Source organism: Tinamus guttatus, unplaced genomic scaffold, assembly GCF_059628265.1.
Source record: "Tinamus guttatus ecotype Peru unplaced genomic scaffold, ASM5962826v1 Tinamus_guttatus_pri_ptg000327l, whole genome shotgun sequence".
NCBI classification, from domain to species: domain Eukaryota; kingdom Metazoa; phylum Chordata; class Aves; order Tinamiformes; family Tinamidae; genus Tinamus; species Tinamus guttatus.
Window position 1 is genome coordinate 8,599,337 of NW_028288861.1, and position 13,164 is coordinate 8,612,500.

General features: G+C 48.2%; 2 protein-coding genes across 2 annotated transcripts in view; one reads left to right on the plus strand and one right to left on the minus strand.

Annotated features, from left to right (window-relative positions):
• The window catches only part of FLVCR2 (FLVCR choline and putative heme transporter 2), a 33,977-nt gene extending 25,340 nt beyond the window's left edge, over positions 1-8,637 (plus strand). Inside the window, exons 6-10 of the mRNA XM_088529382.1 lie at positions 1,536-1,646; positions 2,248-2,353; positions 2,831-2,942; positions 3,338-3,393; positions 8,542-8,637. Of these exons, the coding sequence (XP_088385508.1) occupies positions 1,536-1,646; positions 2,248-2,353; positions 2,831-2,942; positions 3,338-3,393; positions 8,542-8,598 (442 nt within the window). The 3' untranslated portion in view covers positions 8,599-8,637. The remainder of the gene's footprint in view (positions 1-1,535; positions 1,647-2,247; positions 2,354-2,830; positions 2,943-3,337; positions 3,394-8,541) is intronic.
• A 2,353-nt stretch (positions 8,638-10,990) lies between these two features.
• Positions 10,991-13,164, minus strand: part of ERG28 (ergosterol biosynthesis 28 homolog) — a 2,865-nt gene continuing 691 nt past the window's right edge. Inside the window, exons 3-4 of the mRNA XM_088529302.1 lie at positions 11,227-11,345; positions 10,991-11,073 (exon numbers count right to left, since the gene is read on the minus strand). Coding sequence (XP_088385428.1) covers positions 10,994-11,073; positions 11,227-11,345 — 199 coding nt within the window. The 3' untranslated portion in view covers positions 10,991-10,993. The remainder of the gene's footprint in view (positions 11,074-11,226; positions 11,346-13,164) is intronic.

Below are 13,164 nucleotides of genomic sequence, written 5' to 3' on the forward strand. Positions count from 1 at the left end.
CTGGAGAACAGAACATTTTAGTTTTATTTGTGATAGTTCAGTGTACTGGATAATTTTTCTTGCAAATATAATAGTGGTTGCCTGTTACCAATTTGGGGTTGGATTTCTGACAGTATTTGCACTAAAACCAAAATTAAATGTGAAAATAGATATAATTTTTTTGTTGTTCCTTTAGTAAAATTGTATATGCTGATAGCAAACACATTCTTTAACAGATTAAGATTGTGAGATTGGCTAAGGAGTACAAAAATAGCTTGTGAATATACTTATAACTTGTTTCTAGAAGTCCCCCTCCCCATGCACCCCCAAGTTAATCTTCTACTCTGGTAACTGTTCTGCTTTCAAGATCCTCTTGGAATTTCAATCAGTTACAGGACTTACCTTTTCCTCCCTCCTTCCTTCCCTGGATATGCACTCCTTGCTAGCTTCTCTCCTAGAAGGGCTGTTTTCCTTGGCTGTGGGGCGGAATTCCTGGTTATGCAGTCAGGGGCAGCAGTTGCTGTGGGCTCAGTGCTGGCGAAGCTGGCGGGGCTGTTGCTCCCGCCTGGCAGCAGCGAGCGCCCGCTGCTCCTCGCGCCGTTCCCCGTGCGGAGCCATTCGCGGGGCCCCACTGTCCCACCGCTGTGCACGGGGCAGAGCTCGGGGCTTGGGGGCTGCTGGCTGTAGCACTAGTCCCACCAGGCACCCTGTGGTCTGAGCTACAAGGTTGCCCTGTGTTGTGGGTTGCATCTTGAGGACAGGCAGCTTAAGCATAGAAAGCTGTGTCACGGTAACTTGTTCTGGGTAGCACAGGGAAAAAAAAAAAAAAAAAAAACAGATCCATAAAACAGCATCCTTGTTTTTTTCTCACTGTTCTAGAGTTCTTTTGACCGCTCAAAAGTGTCCTCTGTGTGTGATCTGTCTTCTGTATGTGGTTCTTCCAAATCTTGGAGGGGCTGTGCAGCCTTTCTCAGCTGACCCGTGCCACAGCTCGCCGTTCATTCCCCTAGCATTCCCATTCCCCTTCTGCCACCTCCGCCTTTTGCTTTCCTGCTCGCAAGTGTTCACCCCTTCAGTCCCCTGCTCATAAATGTGTCCAGCTGGTTATAATACAGAGGGTGCCCAAGAACCCTAGCCAGGAGAAGCAGTCATTAAGGTTAATGATCTTTGACTAAGTCTAATGATTTGACTTTCTCTCCTGTCTAGGGAGATATGACACATGGCCAGGGAACAGTCAGCCCATGTTAGGATAGGAGTTTCTTGACTACCTCCTAGGTGCCTCCCTATAGGTGCCATGTCATTCCTGACCCCGCAGGGAGCAAAGTGCTCCTCAAAGGCAGAAAGGCAGGAACATTCATGTCTGCTCGTGCATCTCCTGCTGCCCTGCTTTGTGTCGGGGCCCTTCTGTGCTCTGTGTGAATGCAGTTCCTCTGCCTGTGGGAAGGGTGTGAGAGTGCTGTGCAACCTTCTTGTCACCCTGGGCTGCAAGCTGTGCTGTGATCTGTGGAAGGGAATAGCAGGATTAAATAAAACCTGGATTGTGCTTTGCCTTGCAGGCAGACAACGGTCGTGGTTTATATCATGTCTCTGGTGGGAATGGTCGTCTACACGTTCACGCTGAGCCTGGGCTCCCTCTGGGTGCTCTTCGTGACGGCGGGCGTGCTGGGGTGAGTTCTCGCACGAGCCGCTTTGCGCCGCGCGTCGTCTGCCGGGGCGCAGGGGGACACGGGGACGCGGCACCGGAGGCGGCGGGCACGGCTGCTCTCTGCGCGGGGCGCTCGTGTGGGATACAGGTTAAATGATCTGCTCTGCTCATCTCTGGTGTGTGTTTGATTAGTCAGGACGTAAGTGTAGCCCTGCTTGACTACAGTTGCCTTAAATGAATGCTCTAGGCAGTCAAATGAAAAAATTTGAGAAACAAATAGGAGTGGGCTGTCCTAGCAGGGAAGAATGAAAGGCACGTGGGTCGGGGTGGCTGCCTGGCTGTGTTGGGCATTGGTGCCCTTCAGTTACCTGTGGCTGCCTTGGTGCCTCACTCCTCAGCTGGCAGCTGAGGCTGTCTGCGGCTCTGGGCACAGGGATCTGAGAGAGGGAGGGAGACCTGTGCACGGTGAGGGAGTGGGACAGCTGTGTGGGCTGCAGTGATGCTAGGGGACACATCCTGTGCAGCCAGTGACTGTAGATCGTAACGGGTATGGGCTGCCCTGTGCTTCTTTAGGCCTCCTCCTAGCAGCTTCTGAGTCTTCCTTGCTATGTGTTTCTCTACAGGTTTTTCATGACAGGATACCTGCCCCTGGGTTTTGAGTTCGCTGCAGAGTTAACATATCCAGAATCAGAGGGAACATCATCAGGGCTCCTTAACGTCTCAGCACAGGTAGGTATACTCTTTCTTTTTCCTTACCTTCCAGAACCTCTTTTTAGGCAGAAAGATCAAGTCATAGTTCCTGCCCCTGACCCCACTTTCTTGTCTGTGATTATTGTCATGTACTTCAGATCTAAGCACCTTAAGACTCTGCTTTTTAAAATCCTAGTGGCATTCCTGTAGCAGGACCCATTCTGTTTCTGCTCAGGAAATATCTGTCAGGATGCTGATCATCTGTGCCTTTTCCATCATTGCTCCTAACAACCTAGGACCTGCCTCTCCTCCAGTGAGAGAAGATTTCAGTTCTCAAGCTCACCTGTCTGCCCATCTTGCAAGGAGGTGCAAGGAAGGATTTATAACCAAGTTTTAGCCTAGCTAGACCAACAGCTTGGCAGACCTGTATACTCTAATATTTTGGTAGTGCTGGGAAATTGTTTGGGCTGCTTCATAACAGCAATAGAGCTTGACCCCTCTTTTGTCCTGTTGTAGATCTTTGGTATTGCTTTCACCATCAGCCAAGGACAGATCATGGATCACTTTGAGACAAAGGCAGGAAACCTCTTTCTTTGTTCCTTCCTGTTCCTGGGGACTATCATGACAGGTAATAAGACTTGCCTCTGTTTCTATACTGTGGCTCTTCTGCTTGGATATGTGAACTGAAGGGCTCCTATGTGTAGCAGTGCCTGCAAGAAATAACAGAAGCCACAGCAATGCTGCTGTGCTGCTTTAAGCAGCTGGTTTGTGTTAAAAAGAAGAGATCCCTGCCCAGCTGCTGGCTGGGGTCTCAAAGATGAGTCTCTCACCTGCTGAGATAAGGAGTCTCTGTACACAGAAGTGCCCTCCTCAGTCAGGGGGGTGGCTTCTCCTGCTGACCTTAGTGTGTTCCTTGTCTCCTCTGGGGCTTCTGCTACTTTTTTGGGTACTAGGGAAAATGATTTGGGCTCTGAACAGTGACTTAATTGCTTTCACATTTCTCTGTCTCCTTCTGTGTCCCAGCATTTATTAAGGCTGATCTTCGAAGACAGCAGGCCAATTTGGAAAGTGAACAAACAGTGAGTAAATCCCCTTTGATCCCTTCTCTGCTCCTGTTAGTTCACTGCTCTTAGCTCAGGGTAGTACCCAACCTCAGTTCTTTCTAGGAATGGGGTTGGCCCTTTCTGAGTCACAATTATAGTTTTGATCCTATCATCTCAATTCTTCTCATGTCACCTTTTGCCTGTGGGGAAGCTCCTTGTTGGCATTTTCAGACAATTGACTGTAATCCCAGCTCCATTGGAGGCCAGTGTGACATGGTTAATGTCATGCTGAATATCTGAGACTTATTTTTGAGGTTTTGGTCCTTGTGGAGTCTTCAGGGCTCTGCATGTCTTCCTATTAGGTAGAGATGGGATATGGGTCAGTGCTGTGCTCCCTTCTTTTCCCTGTTAACCATGAAGCCCTCAAATACTTTGCCCTTGTTTTGAGCTGGCTGGTCATTCTTCCAGCCCCCTATGGAGGCAAGTTCTTACTCCCTGTCCCCACCCGCAGAGTGGGGTCCAGTCTCTAGGACTGGAGGAAGGTAGGTGGCAAAGCCCCCATCAGGGCTGGGATGGCCTTCATCCCCACGCTTGGTGCCGTGTGTGGACAAGGCTGCAGGTTAGGGTTTCAGTGTCAGGGTCTGAGGGGCACCATGCAGTAAGCAGAGCTGTTTGCAGGTGAGAGAGGACCTAACCACAGCAGGTAATCTCAGAAGCTCCCCTTGTGCAGAAAGGGAAGGAACTAGTGCTTGCTTTGGCCTCTTTCCCTCATTGGGCTTCTTTTCCACAAGCTCAATGTTCATGAAGCCACCAGCAACTGTGACTAGCAAAGTGCAGCTGCTCTGTTCCACGCTGGTTGGAGTCAGCTCTTTTCAGAAGCCAGTGCTGCCTTCCTGCAGACAGTGTAACTGCTCCGATCTGGGGAGAGAACGGAAGGTGCTCGAACCAGCCTGCTCTGGCTGGCTGCTCAGGAAGCTGGATTTTCAATTACAGAATATGTGTACTTTATGTATATAAATATATATATTTACAGAACTGTCTCAGTACAAATGCACAGAGTAGGATAAGCAGGGGAAACTGATGCTGCCCTGCATTCTTACACATGTAATTCTAGGCCAGATAGGAAGAAAAAGACTCTGGTTTAGCAAGTTTGGGCAAAAATGCCCCCATTCCCACCAACTCCCCAATTTCTGCATTTGTATTTATTTATTTATTTGTATACTCGCACAACATTGGTGTAGACAGGGTTAACCAGAACAAAGTTAGCTGAGGGGCATAAAAAACAGCCTCTTGTGAGAATAGGCCCATGTCTCTAGATAACAGTGATGAAGGGAAAAGCAGAACACGGATTGTGAGGCCAAGCTGCTGTCTGCAAAGCCTGAGACAGCAGGGCTGTAACAAGTTGCTCGTGGCACTGCAGGTTATTCAGAATACATCTGTGGGAGGAGGAGAAAATATCAAGGTCATTTGGCAGGAAACATGCTGTCAGGTAGTAGTGAGGTTCCTTCCCTTTTGTCAGACACTTCCCTCATCGGATGGTTTGGGGGGTTGTGCTTGCACCATTTTTTTCTGTAAGTCTAAAGTACAATTGCAAGGGCTTGCTCCTGGATGCAGGAGAGGACATTGACACCAAAGCAGGGTGTGTGCAGCTACCATTTCTGTAATCTCTGAAGTCCTGCAGAACTGCCTGTGGTAAGAACCAGGGAGACATATGTGAGGCAAAGGATCTCAGACATGCAGAAACCCAGCTGGCAGCTCCCGCTCTGGGTGCTGTGCTCTGTGAATTCCATGGTGGACCCCTCTCCCAGCCCAAATGTGGCCTGCAAATGCCGGAGCTCACTTGAATGATTTCCGCTGTCCTCAACTGCCTGAAGTTAGGCTGAATCTGGTGTTCTGCCTCAAGCAAGGGAGTGTCCAGCTGGACTTGAACTTCACATGATGCCTTTTAGCAGGCAGGGTGGTGATGAGTTTACAGTTGGACTCTGATCTTGAAGATCTTTTCCAACTATTATGATTCTTTGTGGAGAGCTTTGACAGAGTCATATTCTGGAGCTTTGCTGTAGTACATGTGCCTGAGTGATTTTATTGGTATCTCCTTTGGCTGTTCTTCTTTTTTATTTTTCCCTCTCCACTTCCCTCCCTACTTGCCTCCATCTTCTTTGGAATCGTGACTTATAGCTGTTGTTGCAGAAGACACCAAGGCAACAGTCAGATCATGGATCATGGACTGTAGCTTGTAACCCTAACCCATCAGTTTTCATTCCTGCTCACTAGCTCATACACAAAGGTAGGAGAATCACTAATCTGCTTGTCTGAACATTCACGGGTGGCCTAGGCACCAAGCCAATGGCACTTCTGGGGCAACAGCAATGGCTGCAGAGTGCTAGGAGATTTGCTGGCCTTCTGAGGTGCAGGTCTAACATGGGGAAAGGAGAGGGGAGACAGTTCTTAAGATTCCTGAAGAGGCCCTTATCTGACGTGAGCCTAGTGGTTGGGCTGTGGATAGAGAACTGAAGTCTCAGCAAGTTGTCGGGGAGATGAAGTGCTCTGTAGAAGAGCTGTGGTGGATGCCTATTACGTGCTAGAAGTTTAAAGACCTGTAGCAACACCAGAATCATTGGGTTGGTGCCTTTTGGTGTGAGAATGCCTGAAAGTTTTAAAACTGTGCTTGCTGACCTGTAATTCTCAATGGCTCTTGGTTATTTTTCAGATGTTTCTTAAGCTGTAACACCTTGCTGCTTACTACCCTTCACCTTGGCTGGCTGCTCTGTCTAGTTAACCACACTGCCCTCTGCTTTTCGTTGTGTTCATCAGATGCACATCATGTAAGGGCCATGGCAAACAAGACCAATTGGCAAAGGCAGAGAGGGTCTGCTGGAGAATCCAGCCTTACTGCTGCTGAGGTTGGGCTGTGCGCTAGCACAAAAAGCTGCCTGCTTTGGAGTCAGGTGGGCAGGGGAGCGCTGTGGCTCTGGATGGGGCTCTCCTGAGTCTTTCTCCATGCTGCAGTCTGTGCTGGTGTTAGCAGGGGTAGGTGTGCTGGGTTTTTGGGTACCAGGAGCTGAGTAGCTGTACAAACTGAGCAGACCTGATGGGATGTGCTGGGACTTGTCTGGTGGCTGAAGCTCATGTTGCTGCTGCCTTTGTGACTGGTATAGGATGTAGCTTTGTACAACTGCTGGTGTTACCATTGACATGTTAGCTGCCAGACACTGCGAGGGATGGGTGTGCTGTTGTATGCCTGCTGCAAGCAGACTGGCACTCATCCAGGGGTGATCTTCTGAGGAATGCAGAGCTCTAGAGGTGTGTGGGCCTTGTCCTTCCTGCTGAAGTGCTGCACCTTTTGGCTGCATGATGGTAAATTGACCCAGTGGAGACCTATGCCAGAACCAGCATCCAGAGCAGGGTACTGTCTTAGCAAGGTACGCTTCCTTCTGGTCCAGAAATGGAAATGATCTGGTAGGAAGCTGTCAGAATCTTTAATTCTGTGTTCAGTTATTGAACGGCTTTGGGGCAGAATGACACTGGAACGGCTTGGTTTCCCAGTGTCTTAATGATGCACAGGAGGATAAACACACTTGTCAATCCTCATAGGGGGAGTTCTTCCATTTTCACCTAATAGTGGCTTCTGATAATGAAATGGAAAGACTAGCATCAGGTTGAACTGTTGGCTCTCTCTAGGGAAGAGGAATGTGCAAAGCCATAACCTCACCCATAACCTCAGTGCCAAAGTCAGCCCTGACTCTGTCCAGTGATGGCAGCCTCTAGGCTCTAGTCTTTCAGAGCTCTTGGTGGCTGTGATTTCACTGCAGGATATTTTCCATTTTTCCCGCAGGACCTACCTTATGTCCACCGGCAGTTTGTCTTCTATCAGTGTCTTTTTGTGCTTAAAGTTATAATTAAACAGATATTGCATTTAAACTTGCAGTGGGAGCTAAATTAGCCTAATGGCACTATGAACCCCTTGTCCTCTGATAAAGCTATAATTGTTCCACACAATCGGTTCACAGGTCATCAACCAGCTTAGCCTTCTGTACCTCAGGACACTTAGATCAAACACCCTATCTACGTGATACTGTTTGTGGGTTGCCTTTGCTGTAAGTGAATCAGAAATCATCCAGCAGTCTACCTTAGGGATTCATAGCTGTGTCATTTTGTATATTATATGTTTGTATGTGCTGTGTACAATCTGTATTCACCTGCTTCTGGTTTCTAGTATCCATGCAAACCATCTTTTGTTGTTTGCTTTTTTTTTTCCTGCTTGCCTGGATGCAGAGATCTGATGGATCTCAGTGGAATACCCCAAAGCATGTTGCCTTTTATTCCAAGGAGAGGTCCTTAGGGTAATTGCCCAACCTCTCTAGCTTGCTGGAGTCTTTTGCAAGCTGTAGCGTGCTCTACATGCTCCGGAGGAAGTTTGTCTAGCAGTGAATATGAAAGAACTACTTCAGTTTTGCTTCCCAAGACCTCCCTGCTGCCTGTGTTTATTGTGGGGACAAACAGCCTTCTCTTTCTCCTACCTCCAACCCACGGGCAGGCCATCCCCATGGCCTGTTCCTGACCCCACCTGTGAGTGCAGCTTTCCTTTCCCTAGATGGTGGAGCCCTGTGGCTCTCACTGATCTTGCAAACCTGGGTTCCTGAAGTTCCAGAGCTGAGGACAGGTGAGTGGCATCAGGACTCGCAAGGCTTGGCAAGCCTGCTCAGAATTGCCAGCATGCTTTGGGATGTATTCCAGTGGAGTTTCCAGAGCCTAAGCAAACCCTTTTGCTAGCCCTACCTGTAGCACCACTTCCTGCAACCCTTTTTCTGCCCTTCCCAGTGCTGATAGGAACTCTCTCCTTGCACTTCCTGGCTTATGTCTCCGAGCATCTCTCCGCAACTCTCCTCATCTCACTCTTCAGCTTTGGGATATTGCTGCTGACTTCTGTAAAACCTTTTCAGCTGCAGTTTGTGTAAGAAACTACTCAAAGTGCAACTGTTTCTATCTTCTGCTTCCACGCTGCTTGGACTTACGTTGAACTGCTTTGAGATGTGAATCTTTCTCATGCACTTGACCCCCATCTTGCCCCACAGTGAGTTAGCACAGAGTTTAGGCTGTGGGAGATTTCACATTTACCCATAATAAATTGCATGTTTTATTTTAAATCAATGACAACATTGCTTTTCTTTGTCTGACTTGCAGAAAGTGATTCCTGAAGCCTGCACTGATCCCATTGTCCTTGAAGAATCCAAGCTGTGAAAAGGAGAGGTGGCAGAGCTCTCCTTCCCATTCCCACCTTTGTCACCTGTGCCATTCTCCTGGCCTGCATGCAGTATGGCCTTGGGCAGTCTCAGAGCAGGAGCCCAGCGAACTCCTTGCAAAATGTGGGAAAGAGCAAAACTTTAGGGTTGCTCTCTCAAGTTACACCTCTGCATCTTGCCTTTGGAGACCTTACTGCTTGAAGCAAAGCTAGAGAAAAGCCACCACTCTCCCTTTCTCCCCTCACCAACCCTTCTATGCTTGGAAGAAGTAAACATGCTCAGAAAAGTAAGGCTGCATTTGCAGATTAGACCTGAGCATATGGGCAAGAGAACACCCTGCACCTGGCCTGTGTTTCCTCTCACAGAGAAGCTGTGACATTAAAGGTACAAGCTGGACCACGCTTAGTTTGTGAGCTATCCTGGAAGAGTTGTGATCTGTCTGTAAAGAAGACGGATTGCTCTGCCTCCGTGCCTGTGTGCTCTCCACGCTGCAGAGGTGGTGCTGGAGCCTCTGCACCTCTCCAGCCAGTGCAGAGCTGTGTGTCTGCTGCTGCGAGCTCCAGGATCTATATGTGGTTGTCCCCATTGCAACACTTGGTCTGTGGATAAACCTGTACTGAGAATTCATTTACCGTGATGTTCCCATCTAATAGGAGTCATGGAGAGAAACCAGTGTCATCCTGGGCAAACTCCAGCTCATTCTGCCTAGCAGCAGTCTAGCTCTAGGGTTGAATCTACAGCCTGACCCTGCCCAGCACCCCACACTAGCAACAGGAGTCAAGCCACAAGCTCCCTGGACTATGGGCCACTGATGATAAAGTGCCTTTTGCTTATTTTAACCCAACGTTTTCTTTTGTGAAGTCCTATTATTGGGATAGCCAGCCAGGATTGCATTGCTTTGTACTGCCACAGTGAGGTGTTTGAGTGAGGAGGGCATGAAGATTTGCTCCAGGGTGGAAGCTTCCTATTTTATAATAGGAAACAGGAAAAAATAGCCCCCTTGCCAGCATGTGTGTTTTGCAAATGCTTCCCGTGTTTGCTGTTGTTACCTGATCACAGGTATAAATCCTTTTGTCCCTTCTCCTTCCTTTTCAGCATCAGACAGATAGCCACTGCCCTGATGGAGACATCACATATTCCATACCCACTAAATAATGGAGTTGTGCACAAATACTTTTGAAAAAGTAAAGGTTAAAGTAGAAGAAAATAGCGCTCTCGAACATAGCATTTTTGAGGAAACCTTTCTTTTGACATTAAACTTCTGCCACTTAAATTTTTTTTAAGTCCCATATTTGGTAGTTTGAGATAGAACATGGCAGGGGGAATGTCTAAAGTGTTTTTTAAAGACTTTTTATATAAAAGCAAAAACATTTCAAACGCATGAATGAAACATGACACTTTAATATTAAATGGCTTAAACTGGCTGTCTGCATTTGTTTTTTAATCATGAAATATTTTACAGAATGGATATTTTTTTGCCCAGTGGTACTGTTGTGCTCTTTTTCTCCCTTATGCTTCTTTTTCCTTCTGCCTCCTTCCTCACGTGCACAGGCTTCCCAGCCAGGAGCTCATGCTGGTGTCTTCCTATTTTCTGTGCATTGTCCATCTGTTTTGAATATTATTTCAGCGAGGTTGCTGCAGTCTGTTCCTGTTTTTTTTTTGCCTTGTCTGTAGTCATAGGCAACTGCAAAGGTAACTCGGTTCTTGCTCACAGAAGCATCTCGTTTGCTATCGCTAATAAGCTGGGGAATTGGGATCTACAACAACTCTCTGCGCTTGCTTGTGTGATATGAGCAGTTAAACCTGGTGCTTTGTGGTAGGGAGTCAGGGAAAAGTGGGTCTGCTGTAAGGAAAGATGATTGAATTGCTTCAATATGAAGCAAAAATGCCGCCAAATTTGGATATGCTCTTCCTCTCTGCTGTGTAGCAGAGACAGACATAGTGCCCGACAGTTTTCTGTCATTTGTTAGAAAGGGCCCCGGAGGAACACACTTATGCAAGTTATGCAGCAGGGGCAGCACATGTTCTTTCCTGGCAGAAATTCAGTGGATCCTGGGTTACTCTACCCTCCTTCCCCCCAGACACACCAGGAAGGAGGTCCTTACGGTGGGGGACCTGCCTGAGACCCCCTGCTACCCTCAGGGCAGACAGCCTCAGCAAATGCCCCAGCAAGCTCTGACACAAACTTCTTTAGAACCTGACATTTGACAGTGGCCAGTTCAAATGTTGCCTGGACAAGAGAAAAATGCATGATAATGAATGATTGACAGAGAGTCCAACAGTGATCTGCCAGTGGGACGGGAGCCCTGGTAGAGCTGCAGCTGCGCTTTAGTGGGAATGTAGTGGCAGTGAAAATAAAGGAGGCGACACTGACCTACACCAGGCATTCACCTTCAGTTTTTCTTCTTGTTTTCTGACAGTGCTTCTACTTCCAGGTACTGCAGCCCAATCAGCATCCCCAGGATAGAGAAACCTGTGACAGATGGCAGAATGAGTTGTGTAAAAAAAAAAAAAAAAAATGCTGGAAAAGAGAGGAGACATTCCCACTTCTTACCACCACACCACCATTGTCTCCCCAGCTTGTGATTCCAGGGCAAGGCTGGGGGAAATGCAGAGCTCTACTTACTTGCTACCATGAGGGGTGCCATGACTCCAATAGTCAGGGCCGCGGTGTGGTAAATGAAGACTTCAGAGAGGAAGTGAACAAGGGCCATAACGAAGGTGAAGAGGGTGATGTAATAGAGGCTGTTGGAGAGCAGAAAGAAATGTTACTATAAAGCTATAGACTTTAAAGCTACTGTGCAGGGGAGTTGGACTAGATGATCTCTGGAGCTCCCTTCCAACCTTAATGATTCTATGATTTTATACAGCTTTATACTCTACAGAGAGTAGTGTAGAGTATATACTGTATATACTGTAGAGTATAAAGCCATGGGCCTGCATGTGGCAGAGCAGAAAAGACATGAACCCATCTTCTGCCCCATCTGTCCTCACTATGGCAGCCAAGAGGGCAGGCAGAAAAGTCCACCTAGCAAAGTGCTACTCGGCATTACTAGAGGAGTCCATAATTTCTTGGGTTCAGCGCTGTTTTTAGGGATGGCTCTCATGTATTTCTACACATGATCCAGATCTGCCCCCTAGAACATGGCGTTTTACCAGCAGTTCTTCAAAGATGGGCACTTCTTCAGGTAATTTAAGTGGATACCAGAGTCCTGAGGGCATGAGGTGGACGAGACATGCCACAGCTAGGTAAGGCTGGGGAGACCAGTGAAGCCAAGGCACAGCACTAGGCCAGAAGGGTTTCATGCACTTAACGCTTAAGGGGCCCTGAAGAGGGAGAGAATTTAGTGTTTTTCAGACATTCCCTTAAACAGATGCGCAGATGACATCCTGCTTCCTGGAATTATGCAGGCACTCCTATCAAAGAGGGAAGTGCTCTGAGAGAAAAAATGGAACTTGTTCGCTGGCCTAGTGAAGTCCAAAAAATCCCTGGGCAACAGCTGAAAGCAGAATTAAAAGTCACAGCCACTATCTGCTTTGAATGTAAATAAAGAGGGTGAAGCAAGGGCAGGACACACGTGAACTAAGCGGCGCGCGCGTGCGCAGAAGGTGGGTGAGAACTGGCACGATGAGGGTAGGGGTGCCCTGTAACTGGGCAGGATGGGCTGTCTCCAGGCTGCAGCACCCAGGAGTTTTTTTCCTACCTGACCCCTACTACCCTCTGGGGGCCAGAGCTGCAAAAAGGGAGCAGGTCCAAGAGCTCCAGGATAAAAAGTCCTTTAAAGAAACAACAAGCTTCATGGTAAGCTTCATGGTAATTGGCATTGCCTCTAACCCCTGAGCCACTGCCATACCAAATAACTTGAGCCCCTATGCCCGTTACCACAGACAAACCTACTCAATCCAAGAACATGCAGCCAGGGGCATAACAACTTTAGCGGCATGGAGAACTCTCCCCTGAGGCCTTCTGGACACGAGCCTGTTGGGGCAGGGAGGGGATGATAATGCCCATCAGGCCAGCATGGCTCCTAAGCGATGCGATTAGTCACGGACACCGTGGGAAGCATTTAACAGCAGGTTCTAGCAACCTTTAGCAAAGGCTTTGCCTACCACGGACCCAGAGCCAGGCTACTTGGAAACCTCAGGAGCAGAGGGCACCTCAGGCCAGAGATGTGCCATCCTCATGCCCAGGCAACCACTGCCTTCTCCCATGTGCTCTTAACACCCAATGCTAGGGGCCTGTCAACCTGCTGCGTAGTCTTTGGCTGAGCTGTCACAGCAAAAGAGGTGCCAAGAATCAGTCTGATCTCATTATTGCCACAGCAATGGTACCACCAGGAGATGGTTTGCACACAGGAGCTCAGAAGCCTGGGACACAGAAAGTCCTCAGATCTATCAATTTCTTCTTCTGCTAAGGAAGAGAGCTCAAATGGGCAGGCCCGACCTCCAGGGAGCAGCAGGTCACACATAGATGTTCCACTGTGCTTTTCAGAGGAACACTTAGAACCCTAGAGAAAGTTCAGGAACAGTTTCTGATTCCACAGCTCAGCCGAACTGCCCGCCA